This window comes from Takifugu rubripes, chromosome 1 (genome assembly GCF_901000725.2).
Source record: "Takifugu rubripes chromosome 1, fTakRub1.2, whole genome shotgun sequence".
NCBI lineage: Eukaryota > Metazoa > Chordata > Actinopteri > Tetraodontiformes > Tetraodontidae > Takifugu > Takifugu rubripes.
The window spans coordinates 29,147,576-29,162,575 of NC_042285.1; the positions used below are offsets into that span (position 1 = coordinate 29,147,576).

The window sequence follows — 15,000 nt, forward strand, 5'->3', positions numbered from 1 at the left end:
GGAGGGTTGCAGCAGTTGAAGCCTCGAGCGGGTTTTAGGAACCACATGCTGAGTCACTTCCTGTACCCGTCAGCACCTCCGGCTCGGCGGCAGCACAATGGCGACGAGGTAAGACGGCGTCTAATTGTCTCGGTTCTGGTGCTGCTTCACTGTGTGGTGATGGGAGCTGGTCGGGTTCTGGTTGGGCCCGTTCAGCTCATCGGGAGCGCCGCCGCTCTGGAGCGACCTTAAAGCGAGCTGGTTAAGAAAACAGGAAGTTCGGTCGCAGTTTGACGCTTCCTGGATCAGTTTGGGGGTTTGGAGCCACAGCCGAGGGCCCGGTCCAGCTCAGACGCTAGGCGGGGATCACGTCTGCGAATCACCTGTGGGCCCGCCTGGGTAGACAGGTGACACATAGTGGAGGTTCTGACCTGGGTGCTGACTGCAGGTGTTTGTTGGGGTTCTGGTGGATCACAAACACGTCACCACCTGCAGCACCAGCACCAGCACCAGGTCCTGTTCGGGGGTGGACCCACGCCTGGTGTCAGCCTGTAGAGGACCTCCTACAGGTGGAGCACCTGCCTCCAGAACTGTGGGCTTACTCTGAAAAGAGCCTCTTTTCGGTTGACAGGACAACAAATCTGACGGTGGCTCCTCAGGGCGGCGCCGTGCAGCTGCGTGCAAAAGGTCCACAGAGCTCCGGAGATCGGCTCAGCCAGTCCAAGTCCATGGTGCTTCAGGAGGCCGACCTCCCCCAGAAACCTGTAAGAACGCACCAGGAAGCGCCACTCTGCAGGGGCGCTGCACTTTCCTTTCACGTCTCTGTTGTTCCAGATGTGTCGGCACCGCAGGAATCAGTCCCATCACGACGTCGTCCGTGGAGGAGACGGTGGAGCGGTGGTGAGTCCCACATCTCCAGACTCCTCCAAGTCCTGGTCCATGGCGACTCTCTGCTGCCCCCTGGTGCAGCTCCTGGGTGGTGAAGGGGACGGTCACCACAGGTGTTTGTGTGCTTCCAGCTCAAAGCTGAACCTCTGACGGTGACGAAAATCTCTGAGAGGGGAAAGAAGCAGAAGAAGAACTGGACGATGGTGTGGAGCGAGCTGACCTCAGACCAGCTCATCTTCTATAAGCAGCAACAGCCAACAGCCACAGATCAGGTGTGAGGAGCTGGTCCTGAAGGTCCCTGCAGCTCTGGCTGGAGCTCCTGTCCTTCCTGCATCTTCACCTCTGAACCGTTGCTCCTCCTGACATCACGCGCTCATTTTCAGAGATGTGCGCTGGACGTGCTCTCGCTGTCGGGAGCTGCCATCGAGTGGACGGCGGAGAAGTCCAGCAGGAAGAATGTTTTCCAGGTACGTGAAGACCCAAGCGCAGGTCCCGTTGGACAGTCTCAACCCTCGTCACATGAACTTCACGTCTTCTCCGTGTGATCAGCAGAAGACGTTTGAGCTGCATGTAAACGTCCAGATGTTCATGAGCGGACCTCCTGAACACCTGGCCGTTGCTTTAGCGCTCTTCTTTGTTGCCTGGCAGGTCCAGAAGTTGCTCCTCAGTTCTCAGACTGACGACCTTTTCTATGTTGGGCCACCTCTCTGGGGCCGGTCTTGGTGCTGGACTCTGTGGTGTCCACAGTGGAGATTCCTAATTCACAGGCATGTGCTCCTGAATGGGAGGAGTTCCTCAGGGCTACACTTGGGTACTCTTTCAGTGGTCCAGGTCCAGGTGGTCCCGGTCCAGGTGGTCCAGGTCCAGGTGGTCCCGGTCCAGGTGGTCCAGGTCCAGGTGGCCCCACCATCGGAGGAAACCTCCAGATATTGGGAATCTTTGTGTCCCTCTTTGGGCTCCTGATGTTCCTCCTCTGCAGTGAGGAAACATCACAGGAGAGACGGAAACGTCTCACCTTGCTGTCACATGATCATTGACCTCACAAAGCTTCTGGTGCATGTTAGGCACAGCCCAGTACAGCCCAGTACAGCCCAGTACAGCCCAGCACAGCCCGGTACAGCACAGCCCAGTACAGCCCAGCACAGCCCAGTACAGCCCAGTACAGCACAGCCCAGTACAGCCCAGCACAGCACAGTACAGCACAGCACAGCCCAGCACAGCCCAGTACAGCCCAGTACAGCCCAGCACAGCCCAGCACAGCCCAGCCCAGCCCAGCACAGCCCAGCACAGCCCAGCACAGCCCGGTACAGCACAGCCCAGTACAGTCCCAGTACAGCCCAGTACAGCCCAGTACAGCCCAGCACAGCCCAGCACAGCACAGCCCAGTACAGCACAGCCCAGTACAGCCCGGTACAGTACAGCCCAGCACAGCCCAGCACAGCCCAGTACAGCCCAGTACAGCCCAGCACAGCCCAGCACAGCCCAGTACAGCCCAGTACAGCCCAGCACAGCCCAGCACAGCACAGCCCAGTACAGCACAGCCCAGTACAGCCCAGTACAGCCCAGTACAGCACAGCCCAGCACAGCCCAGTACAGCCCAGCACAGCCCAGTACAGCCCAGTACAGCCCAGCACAGCCCAGCACAGCCCAGTACAGCCCAGCACAGCCCAGTACAGCCCAGTACAGCACAGCCCAGCACAGCCCAGTACAGCCCAGCACAGCCCAGTACAGCACAGCCCAGCACAGCCCAGTACAGCCCAGCACAGCCCAGTACAGCACAGCCCAGTACAGCACAGCCCAGTACAGCCCAGCACAGCCCAGTACAGCCCAGTACAGCACAGCCCAGTACAGCACAGCCCAGTACAGCACAGCCCAGCACAGCCCAGTACAGCCCAGTACAGCCCAGCACAGCCCAGCACAGCCCAGTACAGCCCAGTACAGCCCAGTACAGCACAGCCCAGTACAGCCCAGTACAGTCCCAGTACAGTCCCAGTACAGCCCAGTACAGTCCCAGAGAGGTTCAAGACCAAACATCATGACCTCAGTTTTTCCTAAATTAAGGAGGAGGAAATTTGAAGACATCCAAGACTTCTGCTGTGTCTGAACCCCCCTATAGCCCCCCTATAACCCCCTATCCCCCCCCAACCCCCCTATAACCCCCTAACCCCCCTAACTCCCCTATAACATGAGCCTGGTCCTGCTCCAGGTTTCTTCCTGTTAAAGGGGAGTTGTTCCTGCCACTGTTGCTTGTCTGGGGTCAGGCCCTGGGATTCTGGAAAGCGCCTTGAAACAATTTTGATTGTATAAGACACTATATAAATAAAGATTGATTTGATTTAACACCCCCATAACCCCCCTATAACCCCCTATAACCCCCCTAACCCCCCTATAACCCCCCTAACCCCCCTCTAACCTAATGTACCCTATGTAGTGCACTAAATGTATCCCATCAGCCTTTGTGGTATCACGTGATACCACAAAGGCTGATGGGATACATTTTTTTAACGTAATTTCCACTGTGCGGAAATTTTTGGGAGATAAGAAATTAAGGTGTAGTTTCCAGTTGTTTTCAGGGGTCCAATTTGATCATCTTCAAATATTAGAACATAAAAAAGATTAGCCAACCTTCACTGCCCCCCCCCCCTTCAGAGCCTCACCAGGCGACAGGATCTCAGGAAAAGAATATTTGGAAAATTGCTTTTCACTGGTTGATCTGCTGGAGGAACCAGCTGACTCCAGGAATGAGATGAAGCCGTTTCTGAAGCTGCCATGACAACGTCGACATGATGTTAAAGTCTCCAACGAGAACTCAGACAGGAACTCTGAATGTGGCCCAGCAGGGGGCCGATATGTTGTGGATGAGGCTTCTATGGAAGCAGCAGAGGTGTGACCCTGGTTCGAACCCTGGTCCGGACCCTGTTCCGGACCCTGGTCCGCACCCTGTTCCGGACCCTGGTCCGGACCCTGTTCCGGACCCTGGTCCGGACCAGGGTCCGCACCCTGTTCTGGAACCTGGTCTGTCAGGTCAATTGCCGGTTCTCTATAAGCAGTCTTGAGTAGACCCCCTTAACGACTCTGTGCATGAACGTGTCTGATCTGTGGTAGATCACAACCAACACCGGGAGTGAGTTCCTGATCCAGGCGGACTCTTCCTCCACAGCTGCCAGCTGGTACGACACCATCAGAAAGACCATCAAGGCTCCAGTAAGAACCTTCTGATGTAACAACACCTGAAACAAAGCCGATTTGGTGAATCCGAGCTGGTGGTTCGTTCCCTTTAGATGAAAGATGAATGGTTTCCGCTCCAGAGGTCCAACAGCATGGAGACCCTGTCCAGACACAGTTCCCTGCCTAAACACTCCACTTCACCAAACATCAAGCATCGGAATCAGGTCCACAGACGTTCCATCAGTGAGTACCTGGCCGATCTGAAGCTTGGAGTCTCCTTCAGCTCCCCAGCTGAGCTTTAGCACCATGTTCTGCAGATGTTTTCAGCTCCAAACTAAAACACACAACCTCCGAGGTCGCTGACAAGAACAGCGTGAAGAACAGACTGAAGAAGTTCATCAGCAGACGGCCGTCCATGAGGACCCTGCAGGACAAAGGCCTCATCAAAGGTGTCTTCTTCTCTGCCTCGACCTTCAGGATAACCCCCAAGTGTGTGTGTGTGTGTGTGTGTGTGTGTGAGTGTGAGTGTGTGAGTGCGCGTGAGTGTGAGTGTGAGTGTGAGAGTGTGAGTGTGAGTGTGAGTGTGAGTGTGAGTGTGTGTGTGTGAGTGTGAGTGTGAGTGTGTGAGTGTGAGTGTGAGTGTGAGTGTGAGTGTGTGAGTGCGCGTGAGTGTGAGTGTGAGTGTGAGTGTGAGTGTGAGTGTGTGTTTGTGGGTGTGTGTGAGTGTGAGTGTGAGAGTGAGTGTGTGTGTGTGTGTGTGTGAGTGTGAGAGTGAGTGTGTGAGTGCGCGTGAGTGTGAGTGTGAGTGTGTGTGTGGGTGTTTGTGTGAGTGTGTGTGTGTGTGTGAGTGTGAGTGTGAGTGTGTGTTTGTGTGTGTGGGTGTTTGTGTGTGTGGGTGTGTGTGAGTGTGAGTGTGTGTGTGTGTGGGTGTGTGTGAGTGTGGGTGTGGGTGTGGGTGTGGGTGTGAGTGTGTGTTTGTGTGTGTGGGTGTTTGTGTGTGGGTGTGTGTGAGTGTGAGTGTGGGTGAGTGTGTGAGTGTGAGTGTGTGTTTGTGTGTGTGGGTGTGTGTGAGTGTGAGTGTGTGTGTGTGTGTGTGTGTGTGAGTGTGAGTGTGTGTTTGTGTGTGTGGGTGTTTGTGTGTGTGGGTGTGTGTGAGTGTGGGTGAGTGTGGGTGTGTGTGTGAGTGTGGGTGAGTGTGAGTGTGTGTGTGGGTGTTTGTGTGAGTGTGCGTGTTTGTGTGCAGTGTGTGTGTGTGTGTGTGTGTGTGAGTGTGTGTTTGTGTGTGGGTGTGTGTGAGTGTGGGTCTATGTGAGTGTGTGTGTGCAGTGTGCAGTGTGTGTGTGTGAGTGTGTGTGGGTGTGTGTGAGTGTGGGTCTATGTGAGTGTGTGTGTTTGTGTTTGCTTTTGGTACCAAAATCTTCATAGCAAAGTGAGGAAATTTTGGCTGGTCCACACACAAAGGTGTTCTTCAGGTTTAGGACTTGGTTTTAAGGCTGAGGCTAGAACTGGGTTCAGGTTTAGGGTCAGGGGGTCAGGGTTAAGGTTAGGGGGTCAGGGTCAGGTTTAGGGTCAGGGGGTCGGGGTTAAGGTTAGGGGGTCAGGGTCAGGTTTAGGGTCAGGGGGTCGGGGTTAGGGTTTAGGGTCAGGTTTAGGATCAGGGGGTCGGTGTTAGGGTTTAGGGTCAGGGGGTCGCGGTTAAGGTCAGGGGGTCGGGGTTAGGGTTTAGGGTCAGGTTTAGGGTCAGGTTTAGGGTCAGGGGGTCGGGGTTAGGGTTAGGGGTTAGGGTGTCAGGGTCAGGTTTAGGGTCAGGGGGTCGGGGTTAGGGTTTAGGGTCAGGTTTAGGGTCAGGTTTAGGATCAGGGGGTCGGTGTTAGGGTTTAGGGTCAGGGGGTCGGGGTTAAGGTCAGGGGGTCGGGGTCAGGTTTAGGGTCAGGGGGTCAGGGTCAGGTTTAGGGTTTCCAGCTGTTGTTAGAGGCGAAGCTCATTAAGGTGCCGTCATGTCTTTGCTTGTGCCAGATCAGGTTTTTGGCTGCCACCTGCAGACCCTCTGCCAGCGTGAAGGAACCACGGTACCGAAGTTTGTTCAGGTCTGTCTGGATGCCGTTGAAAAGCGAGGTACGCTGTGCTGTCAGTCACAAGTTCAAGTTCAGCCAAGTTAGCATAGCAACAACGAGCTGCTCAGCTAAGCTAGAGACTCTGTTCCCATCTAAGCTTACAAATGTTCAGTGTGGCTGTAAAAAGATGGGTGCCAATAATAAAGAGCAGTGTCGACTGTGAGTGCACCTGTACACTCGCTGTTCCCCTCCAGGCTCAGGGGGAACTAAACTAGCACCTCGTCTCTCAAGTGACCTGCCTACCTGTCCACGTGTCTCTGGACCAATGACTGCTGGGGTTTGCTTAAGCCCCTCCCACGAGCCCCAGCCAATGGTTGCTAATGTTCCATCTTCTCGCAGACTTTGGTTGAACCAAGTGCTGATTTGTGTTTTCAGGGCTGGAGGTGGATGGGATCTACCGAGTCAGTGGAAACCTGGCCACCATCCAGAAACTTCGCTTCATTGTGGATCACGGTTGGTCTGAGAAGGTTTTGTATGCTTTACTTCAGTCCAGTGACACTGACCTCAATGATCTACCGTTGTCTTCCTTTTCTCAGAGGAACACCTGGACCTGGATCACAGTCAGTGGGAAGACATCCATGTTGTCACAGGGGCTCTCAAAATGTTCTTTAGGGAACTACCTGAACCACTGTTCCCCTTCAGGTTCTTCCCTCTGTTTGTGGATGCCATCAGTAAGTCCAGCCAGAAGCAGGTGTCTTCCACGACAACACTGCACCTCTTCATTTCTGCCGGTCCAACCCTAACCCCAACCCACCTTAACCAAGTCCACCTGTGTCTTTGCACAGAGATGAAAGATTCCAAATGCAAACTCCAAAGAATGAAGAAACTGATCCAAGAACTGCCCAAACCCAACCAGGATACCATGAAGGTGCTGTTCAGCCACCTGCTCAGGTAGACCTTCTCGTACACCTGCTCGGGTTCACCTGTGGAGGTACCTCAGGCATGTCTGGGGAAGCTAAATGATTGTGTTGTTTCTGAGAGGTTTCTTTATGAACTGGTAGTTGTGGTTGATGTCATCTCAACACACAAACGTGCTTCAGTGACAGCAGACAGGTGAAGGCCAGATTTGAGCAGGTGCTCAAAGGCTAACTTGTGTTGTTGCTTCACTGATTTCATGGTCAGGTGTGTAACTTTTCCCAGGTGTTGCTTCTTGTGTGTCAGGGCTCCTCTGACCAGACATCTTCATGTTTTCTCAGCGTGCTGAAGTTCTCCAGGAGGAACCTGATGTCCACTCAGGGCTTTGGGATCGTGTTCGGGCCGACGCTGATGTGGCCGGAGCTGGACGCTGGAAACATGGCGGTCAACATGGTGTTCCAGAACCAGGTGGTAGAGTTCATCCTGACTGAGAGCCAACACATCTTCGACCTGGACAGGAAGTGATGTCGCCAGGGACCCTCACTGAGTTCTGTTTGAAATTATCACGTTGCTGCAATCAAGTGACAGAAGTTTGTGAATGTGTGAAGTTTTTAATCTTCTGATTAACAGTAAAGATAAAACGAGTCACCACAGGATGAGTTGATTACAGACAGGTGAGTCCAGGTGCATCAACAGGTCAAAGGTCAACAGCTTTTCACACCAAATCCCACAGAACATCCATTTCAAAATAACAAAAAGCAGCAAAAATTCCAATTTAAACAGGAAAAACACTTTAGCACAAACACAGTAGTTTTATTTTTATAAAGAATTCTTATTCAAAATCTGTCTAATTATGAATGGAACTTATGAGCACAAATATTGATTCTAAAGTTTATGTCGGGAATCAATAAACGTATCAATTCTCATCCTTTGATTCATTTTTAGATGTTTTTCTTCTACAACAATATCAAATGTCAGTTTTACACTTTGAACAATCACATCTAATAAGAATAAAATGGTACAAATTTCCCTGGAGGTTAAAAAGAAAGTCCACATGTGAACTGGCCTGAAAACACCTTTAATTTGGAAAAAATGATCCCGATCAATAATTTCTGATGAGTGGAAAAAGATACAAGTTTGATTGTTTGGTAGAGACGCGACTGTCGCCCCCTGGCGGTCACTCACGCGACTGTCGCCCCCTGGCGGTCACTCACGCGACTGTCGCCCCCTGGCGGTCACTCACGCGACTGTCGCCCCCTGGTGGTCACTCACGCGACTGTCGCCCCCTGGTGGTCACTCACTGCTTCGCCAGTAAATGAATGAAAAGCACTTATTGGCTGTTGAGGTTCTGGTTCTGGTTCCAGTGAAGGCAGAGTGGTGAGCTGAGTCATCTGGTGCCTGGACAGACAGGAAGTGACCTACTGGTACTGACAGGGACCAACAGGACGTATTTGTGCTCGCCTGAAATTTTCAGTTCAACTTTATTCATACAGCGTCTGGTAGAAACCCCCAGCTAGACCCCCAACAGGCAACAGCAGCAGGTGACAAGTTTGTGCTCACCTCCAGATGTGGTGCTGTTGCTGGGTTGCCACGGAAACTTACTAGTGTGAGGACTCCACTCACCTGCAGGTTACTTGTTGCGGTCCTGGTGGGGTCGTTGCTGCTGCCATTGCTGCCAGGCAGCGTGGTGACGGGGACTGGCCGCGGCCCCTACCCCTCGGACGGCCGGCCTGACAGACGGACCCGGGTGCGGGTGCTGATAGTGCTGATGTCCAGCTCTGATCGGTTTGGCTGCAAACAAATGAGACCAATGATATGTTAGAGCGCCCCCATGTGGACAGAAAGCCTGAGACGCTGTGCCTCCTTCAGGGAGCAAGCCTCACCTATCTGGGCAGAGTGTCCTCTCCTAGAGACGTTCTTGGACTGCACCACCTCTTTGATGCGGTCCACTTCCTGTTGGTAGCGTTTGCGGTCTTTGGCGGCCGACTCCTTGGCGGCCCTCAGGGCAGCTTCCAGAGCTTTGACACGTTCAGCTGTAGCGCGAAGGCGCTTCTCCAGCTTGGGCAGCTGACAGCGGAGGTCGGCATTGTCCTGCGCCAGCTGGAGAACAAGAGTCCAAACTGAAGCTGAGGCTCTCCTGACCATCAACATGACAACTTCTCAAAAATGATAAGATTGTCCATCAATCATCAGCTGGTTCAGTCTTCCACCGACTTCGGACCTCTTCCAGACAGGTGTGTGGTTGGACAGGAGGGTCTTGGTGCTCAGATGTGTCCTGCTGACCTGCTTGTGGACCTTGCTGAGCTGCTCCAGGTTGTTCTCTAAGAAGACGATCCTCTGCCTCTGAGCCAGACTGCCTCCAGCCTCGTCACAGTCGTTCTCTAAACTCTGCTCAGAGACCAACAAACAGGGTTCAGAATGAACAGAACTTCTCAGTCTGGCACATTTCAGGTGTCAGAACTTCCTGAAATGACCTGTGACATTTTAGAGCATTCAGATTAAGATGCTTGTCTCACGTTCTTGATTCGAGCACCCATATCCTGGATGAAGATCTTCCTCAGGTTGTGCAACATCTGAAGTTCTTTGGCCTGTTGGAGGAAGCAGAACCGCTGAGCTCCTGTATTCAACTTTGAGGTGAAACCTTTTAAAAGCCCACATACCACCGTCTCCTCCAGACCCTTCAGGTCCTCCTTGGCCTGTTCTCGCTTCTCATTGAGGGTCCTGGAGGACAGCGTTCACTTAGTTAGGCCACATGTCAGTGAAACATCTGGACAAATCTGACAGACTTACAGAAGTTTCTGCAGTTTCTGGTCCTTCTTCTGCTCTTCAGCTCTCAGTTTGTCCAAGTCAGCCTGAAGTTTCCTGTTCTCCAGCTGCAGAGCCTGACCGACACTGGAAGAAATGTTCCTCACTCAAAAACATCTCGCTGCTGTCTGCGAGGTCCAGAACCATCAGCCAGTCCATAACTTACTCTTTGAGCTGCTCGATGCTTCTGTGCTTCTGCTCGATCTCATCTCGGAGGCGACTCAGCTGTCTGTGATGAACCTCTCTGTGGTTCTCCATCTGTTCCTCCAGAGTTCTCTGTGGAACAAACGCAGGACTGCTTGTGTTGGGACGCGGGCTGAACTACGAGTGACGGTTCTACTCACCTTCATCTCCACAGCGTCCTTCAGTCTGCTCATGTGCTCTTTTTCCTTGTCCATCACAATCACCTCGTGCATCTGGCCTACGGGCACACACGCTGTTTTTAGAGCTGCAGGCCTGTCTGCACAGTAGCATTTCCTGTTACCATGGTAACACACTCCAACCTTGAGCGTTAAGTTTGGCGACCTCCTCCATCAGAGAGTCCTGACCCTCCTCGAGCTTCCTCTTTGCCTGCTCCATCTTCAGCAGGTCCTCAGTCAGAGACTTGATCTTTGCCTGCAGCTGTGACATCAAGCACTCGTTACCTTGCTCACGGGCAGCGTTAGCTTCATTCTTTTAGCCTGAGGAACCGTTCCAGGCGGTCCTGTGACACTTGGACCCATTAGTACCTGTGAGACCAGCAGTTGGCAGGTGTTGAGCTCCTTCTCGTTCGCCCCCAGTTTGCTGGCATTGGTGCTCAAGCTAACCTCCAGCTGTTTGCTGCGGTTCACCACTGATTTGACCTCTGACTTCATCTTGCTGACATAGAGGCGAGCTGTGGTGAACTCTTCCTCCATCGCCCCGCTTGTCTCCATCTGAAGATGGACACAGGCGAGATGAGAGTGGCCCCTCCCAGGAGTGATAAATAATCACAGGTTTAGTCTTACAGCTTTGAGCTCGGTGATCCCGAGGACGCTGCCAATCTCACTCAGGTCTCGAACAAGCAAATTGAGGATCTCTGCTGACCTCTTCTTGTGATGAGAACTGATCTCCTTCAGTGTGGAGAACTCCCTCTGAATGGCCTCAAGACTCACCTGGATAGAGGGGAAGAGCATTATCCACACTTCCTGCTGCCTCCTGCCCCCTTTCATTTAGGTTTGGACCCTCTAGACCAGGGATCCCCAACCACCAGGCCGTGGACCGTACCGGTCCGCGGATCGATTGGTACCGGGAGAAGAAAAAGAGCTTTTAACAGACAATATCAGCAGTTCTCCTGAAATACGGGTTTATCCCGGTAGGTGATTCCAAGCCTGCTCTGCGTAATTTGCGGCGACCACCCTAGTTTAGAAGACAAGCCCATGATGTAAGAGGAACACGCTGGGCAGAAGAAGGGCCACCGCATCAGTAAATGTGAACCGGACCTGGTGCTCCAGTATTCTGGATTAAAGTCACGGCAGAACACCCTGAAATCGCCCCCACAGCCATGAAAGGACCTAACGCGGGTTAGACCGGGCATCAGCAACACACTTCGGGTGTCACTGTCTCCCATCACTCCCAGGGAGCGTCTCCTTGCAGAGAAACAAGCTCAGGACTCGTTATCGTTATGGTGAGTTAAAATGTTCATGAAAATAAAAAGTTCTTTATATTCGTCTCTGTAGTGTATCTGTAGCTTATTTTGAGAGAGTAGCGCTTGTGAGTCTTTGTGTGCACACTAACCCGGCAGTCCAACCCCTGCGGGCCGCAGTAATATCGTCATGACCGGTCCGCGGTGATAGAAAGGTTGGGGACCGCTGCTCTAGCCTGTCGCTACACTCAGAACCTCAGAGCCTGACCCCCAACAAGCAACAGTGGCAGGAGAAAGTCCCTCGAGCAGGACCAGTCTCCTACTGACGGGCGAAAGCATCAGGTCTCTGTATCTCATCAGCACCCTCGAACGTTAGCAGCAGGGCTAAGATGACGCCAGAGGTTAGCCGCACCTGGACTCCTCTCAGGACCCGGGCCCTCCTTCACACACGGTAGACTCACAGTTTTGTGGGCCAACTCCTCGTTCAGTTGTTTGTTGCAGTGGTTCTTGTTGTCCACCTCCTGGCTCTTGTGGTCATAGTTGACAGCGAGCTCCTCCAGAGCTTGCAGCACCTCCTTCACCTCCTCTTTGGCAGCATCACCGTCCCTCTGCAGCCGCGCCAGCTCATCCTGCAGACGCTCGTACTCGTGGCGGCCGGACAGTAGCAGCTGCGAGGCAGACGTGGGCGTGAACACCTGGGCTGTCGGGGAGGAGCCTGCAGGTGACACTCACCTCATCCTGCTCCGTCATCTGCTGTTTCAGCTTCTCCACCATCTGACTCTGCTGGTTGATCTCGTCATCCTGAAAGGTGACGTTAATCTGCGTTAGCTCAGGGTTGTGACCTGCTTCGGGTCCAGGACCAGGTGGGACCCACCTTGTCATCCAGCTGCTGATACAGGTTGGTGATGAGCGCCTCATACTGACACTTTTCTCCGTCTGACAGTGGGGCGGGGGGCGGGGCCAAACTGTCCGCCAGAGCTGCCTCACTGCTGCCCTTCTTGTTTTTGCTGCTCAGCTGCTGGTCCAGAGGAACAGCCTCACCTGCAGAGGTGAGTCACCGCTCCCGTTAGCACCGGACTATTCTGCCTATGGAGATGGGAGCTCTTCCTGTCACACATGTGCAGAACCAGCAGCGCCTGGTGCCAGTCACCACCAACAGAACCAGCTTCACCTTTTCTCCAGCGCTTCAACTCGTTCTCCAGCTTCTGGATCATGATGGTCAGACTGCGGTTCCTCTCTTTCTCCTTCTCGTACTTCTTCTTCCACTCCTCTGCTGTCAGCTCCAAGTTCACAGACACTGTGTTCTTTATAGTTTTGGCCCTAGAACACAGCAAACAAAACAGAAACCTGTTGGAGCACAGCGAGGAGCCCTGGAGCGTCCTGAAGGCTCAACAATCTGCTCTGATCCTCAGGGTTGCAGGCAGCTTCCCGTGATCCACCCGGGGAGGAGGGCAGGACTGCTGCGGTCTGTCCACAGCTCTGTGGCCTCATCTCTGATCAACTGGCCACAGGAGCTGAAGCTTGGACAACGACAGGACAAACGTCTCATGGTCAGGACAGCTTATCTTCACAGTCTTTCGTACCTCTGTCCAAACATCAGTGTGGACTTGGTTTCTGCCTCATTGTAAACAGACGGCGAACAACAGATGATGATGGTGGTCCGACAGTTTCCTCCCAGAGAGTCCTGCAGGATCCGGGTCATCTTACTGTCCCGATAAGGGACGTGGGTTTTCTAGACCGACACACATCCGTCCCTCATCATTGGTGCACATTTCTAAATATGAACTCTACAGTGGGACCTCTACTTACGAACGTCTCTACATGCGGAATTGTCAGGTTACGAAACGTCTCAATGGGAAAATATTTCCTCTGGTTACGAAATAAATTTCAGGATACGAAAGGCAAAAATACGCTACCGCTGCTACTCGCAGCTCGCGGAGTTTAGCGAACACAAACACGCTAGTCGCTGCTCTGCCATTGGCTATCGCCTAGCATCTTCCTGACATCCCATTGGCTATCGCCTAGCATCTTCCTGACATCCCATTGGCTATCGCCTAGCATCTTCCTGACATCCCACTGCCTAGGAGGGACGTCAATCTGTACAAGTTTGTGTATCCCAGCGTCTTCTTTGTCGTCTTCGGGATTTATTGTGGGTGTTGGTATGTTTGTCCATTAGATGGCGGTGTTACTACAAGTGTTAACATTCGTTGCTAGTAATGACGGCTAATGTAAGATTAGCCTGTAATAAAGTTCATTTTGTTCCTGGAGAAGCCTTGCACTGAATTCCTACATTTATTGTGCGGTAATCTAATTGTAACATGTATTTGTTACATGTTTTGATGCATTTTTATGATTTATAAAGAAAATTATGTCTGAATTTTTGGGGGCTTGGAACGGATTAGGGCATTTACATGGAAAACGCGTCTACTTACGTAATTTTCAGGTTACGAAGCAACTTCTGGAACCAATTAATTTCGTAAGTAGAGGTTCCACTGTACTTTAGCCCAGCTTATGCTAGCTAGCAGTAGAGATGCTATGTTAGCACTCACCGTTCCTTCACTCAGAGCAGCGATGACGTTGCCGAGGGCAGAAAGAGACTTGTTGATGTTCTTGGCCTCGTCCAACACGGCGCCCTCTGCTCCGGTTTTACTCACCTGAAATACATCACCTAGGTTGGCGTCTGCAGTCATGTGATCATCATTGTCCTCAGTGTTTGTGAGTCTGAATGATCTCCACACAACAGCGAGAGAATCTTTTGTTCACACAAGCCTCTCAGATCAGCCTTTGACTGATTCTGATAATCTCTCTGGTGTTCAGGTGGAGGAAGCGGCTCCTGCTGTTGTGAGGTTGTGAAGCACCAGATTTACCTTCTCGCTCCCCGCCAGATCAACCAGGTAGAGTTTCCCTGACAGCTTCATCTCCGTCTCCACATTCTCCTGCTTGATGCTGATGAGGAAGATGCTGTGGCTGCGGGAGCTGTGCTCGTTCATGTCTGCAGGAGCACAACACACCACTGACACCTTTGAGGAGCGCCTTCATCTCAAGCTCCGCCCCCTCCTACAGGTAAATAATTTGTTACACGGAGGATGCAGAACAAAACTTGAGGGGTCAGAGGTCATTGGGCTGCCATGGAGAGCAGCCTCGGCCCATAGCAGCATTGCTAAGAGGATGCTAAATGTTACGGCTCCTGCATTAGCTTAGCTAGCATGACGACTGTAGAGAGGAAGTCATCCTTCTGTACCTGGATTGCACAGCGGGGGGTCTGAGGGCTAAAGCCCGGCCTACAGGTTCTGGGACCAGCAGTAAACCAGCACTCTAAGAGTGGAGCGGTCCACCGGGACGATCCGGTGCTTTCACCGTCTCCTGACAGGAGCTTGACCTCTTGACCTCGTAGGCCAGGAGAGGAGCCAGTGAAGAGAAGCCAGGAGGGTCCTGTGACCTCTGTGGCTAATTCCTGTCAGGGGTGTAGCTGCGGTTCTGGTGAGACTCACTGGTGACGGCCACGTGTCTGTTTGCTTTTCCTTCATCGATGACGTCCATGACCTCATCAGGACTGGACACAAAACGCTCCGTACAGCCCTGACAGGA

The 15,000-nt window shown here is 52.7% G+C and overlaps 2 protein-coding genes across 3 annotated transcripts in view; one reads left to right on the plus strand and one right to left on the minus strand.

Moving 5' to 3' along the window:
- The window catches only part of arhgap15 (Rho GTPase activating protein 15), a 7,994-nt gene extending 64 nt beyond the window's left edge, over positions 1-7,930 (plus strand). The window contains exons 1-13 of the mRNA XM_029837219.1: positions 1-108; positions 611-743; positions 814-879; positions 999-1,139; positions 1,251-1,334; positions 3,973-4,071; positions 4,149-4,278; positions 4,353-4,484; positions 6,052-6,150; positions 6,525-6,602; positions 6,686-6,820; positions 6,935-7,040; positions 7,346-7,930. The exon at positions 1-108 is cut by the window's left edge and continues 64 nt beyond it. Coding sequence (XP_029693079.1) covers positions 98-108; positions 611-743; positions 814-879; positions 999-1,139; positions 1,251-1,334; positions 3,973-4,071; positions 4,149-4,278; positions 4,353-4,484; positions 6,052-6,150; positions 6,525-6,602; positions 6,686-6,820; positions 6,935-7,040; positions 7,346-7,529 — 1,398 coding nt within the window. The 5' untranslated portion in view covers positions 1-97 and the 3' untranslated portion in view covers positions 7,530-7,930. The remainder of the gene's footprint in view (positions 109-610; positions 744-813; positions 880-998; positions 1,140-1,250; positions 1,335-3,972; positions 4,072-4,148; positions 4,279-4,352; positions 4,485-6,051; positions 6,151-6,524; positions 6,603-6,685; positions 6,821-6,934; positions 7,041-7,345) is intronic.
- A 112-nt stretch (positions 7,931-8,042) lies between these two features.
- Positions 8,043-15,000, minus strand: part of LOC101075936 (kinesin heavy chain-like) — a 13,719-nt gene continuing 6,761 nt past the window's right edge. The window contains exons 7-26 of one of the 2 annotated variants that reach the window (XM_029837178.1): positions 14,904-14,991; positions 14,280-14,404; positions 13,962-14,066; positions 12,996-13,144; positions 12,584-12,732; positions 12,287-12,453; positions 12,145-12,213; positions 11,874-12,080; positions 10,796-10,942; positions 10,538-10,723; positions 10,313-10,430; positions 10,154-10,230; positions 9,976-10,085; positions 9,795-9,896; positions 9,665-9,725; positions 9,521-9,592; positions 9,288-9,392; positions 8,888-9,104; positions 8,628-8,795; positions 8,043-8,402 (exon numbers count right to left, since the gene is read on the minus strand). In XM_029837178.1, the coding sequence (XP_029693038.1) occupies positions 8,635-8,795; positions 8,888-9,104; positions 9,288-9,392; positions 9,521-9,592; positions 9,665-9,725; positions 9,795-9,896; positions 9,976-10,085; positions 10,154-10,230; positions 10,313-10,430; positions 10,538-10,723; positions 10,796-10,942; positions 11,874-12,080; positions 12,145-12,213; positions 12,287-12,453; positions 12,584-12,732; positions 12,996-13,144; positions 13,962-14,066; positions 14,280-14,404; positions 14,904-14,991 (2,415 nt within the window). In that variant the 3' untranslated portion in view covers positions 8,043-8,402; positions 8,628-8,634. Of the gene's footprint in view, positions 8,432-8,627; positions 8,796-8,887; positions 9,105-9,287; positions 9,393-9,520; positions 9,593-9,664; positions 9,726-9,794; positions 9,897-9,975; positions 10,086-10,153; positions 10,231-10,312; positions 10,431-10,537; positions 10,724-10,795; positions 10,943-11,873; positions 12,081-12,144; positions 12,214-12,286; positions 12,454-12,583; positions 12,733-12,995; positions 13,145-13,961; positions 14,067-14,279; positions 14,405-14,903; positions 14,992-15,000 lie in introns of both variants that reach the window. The other variant, XM_029837187.1, reaches the window with a different exon arrangement.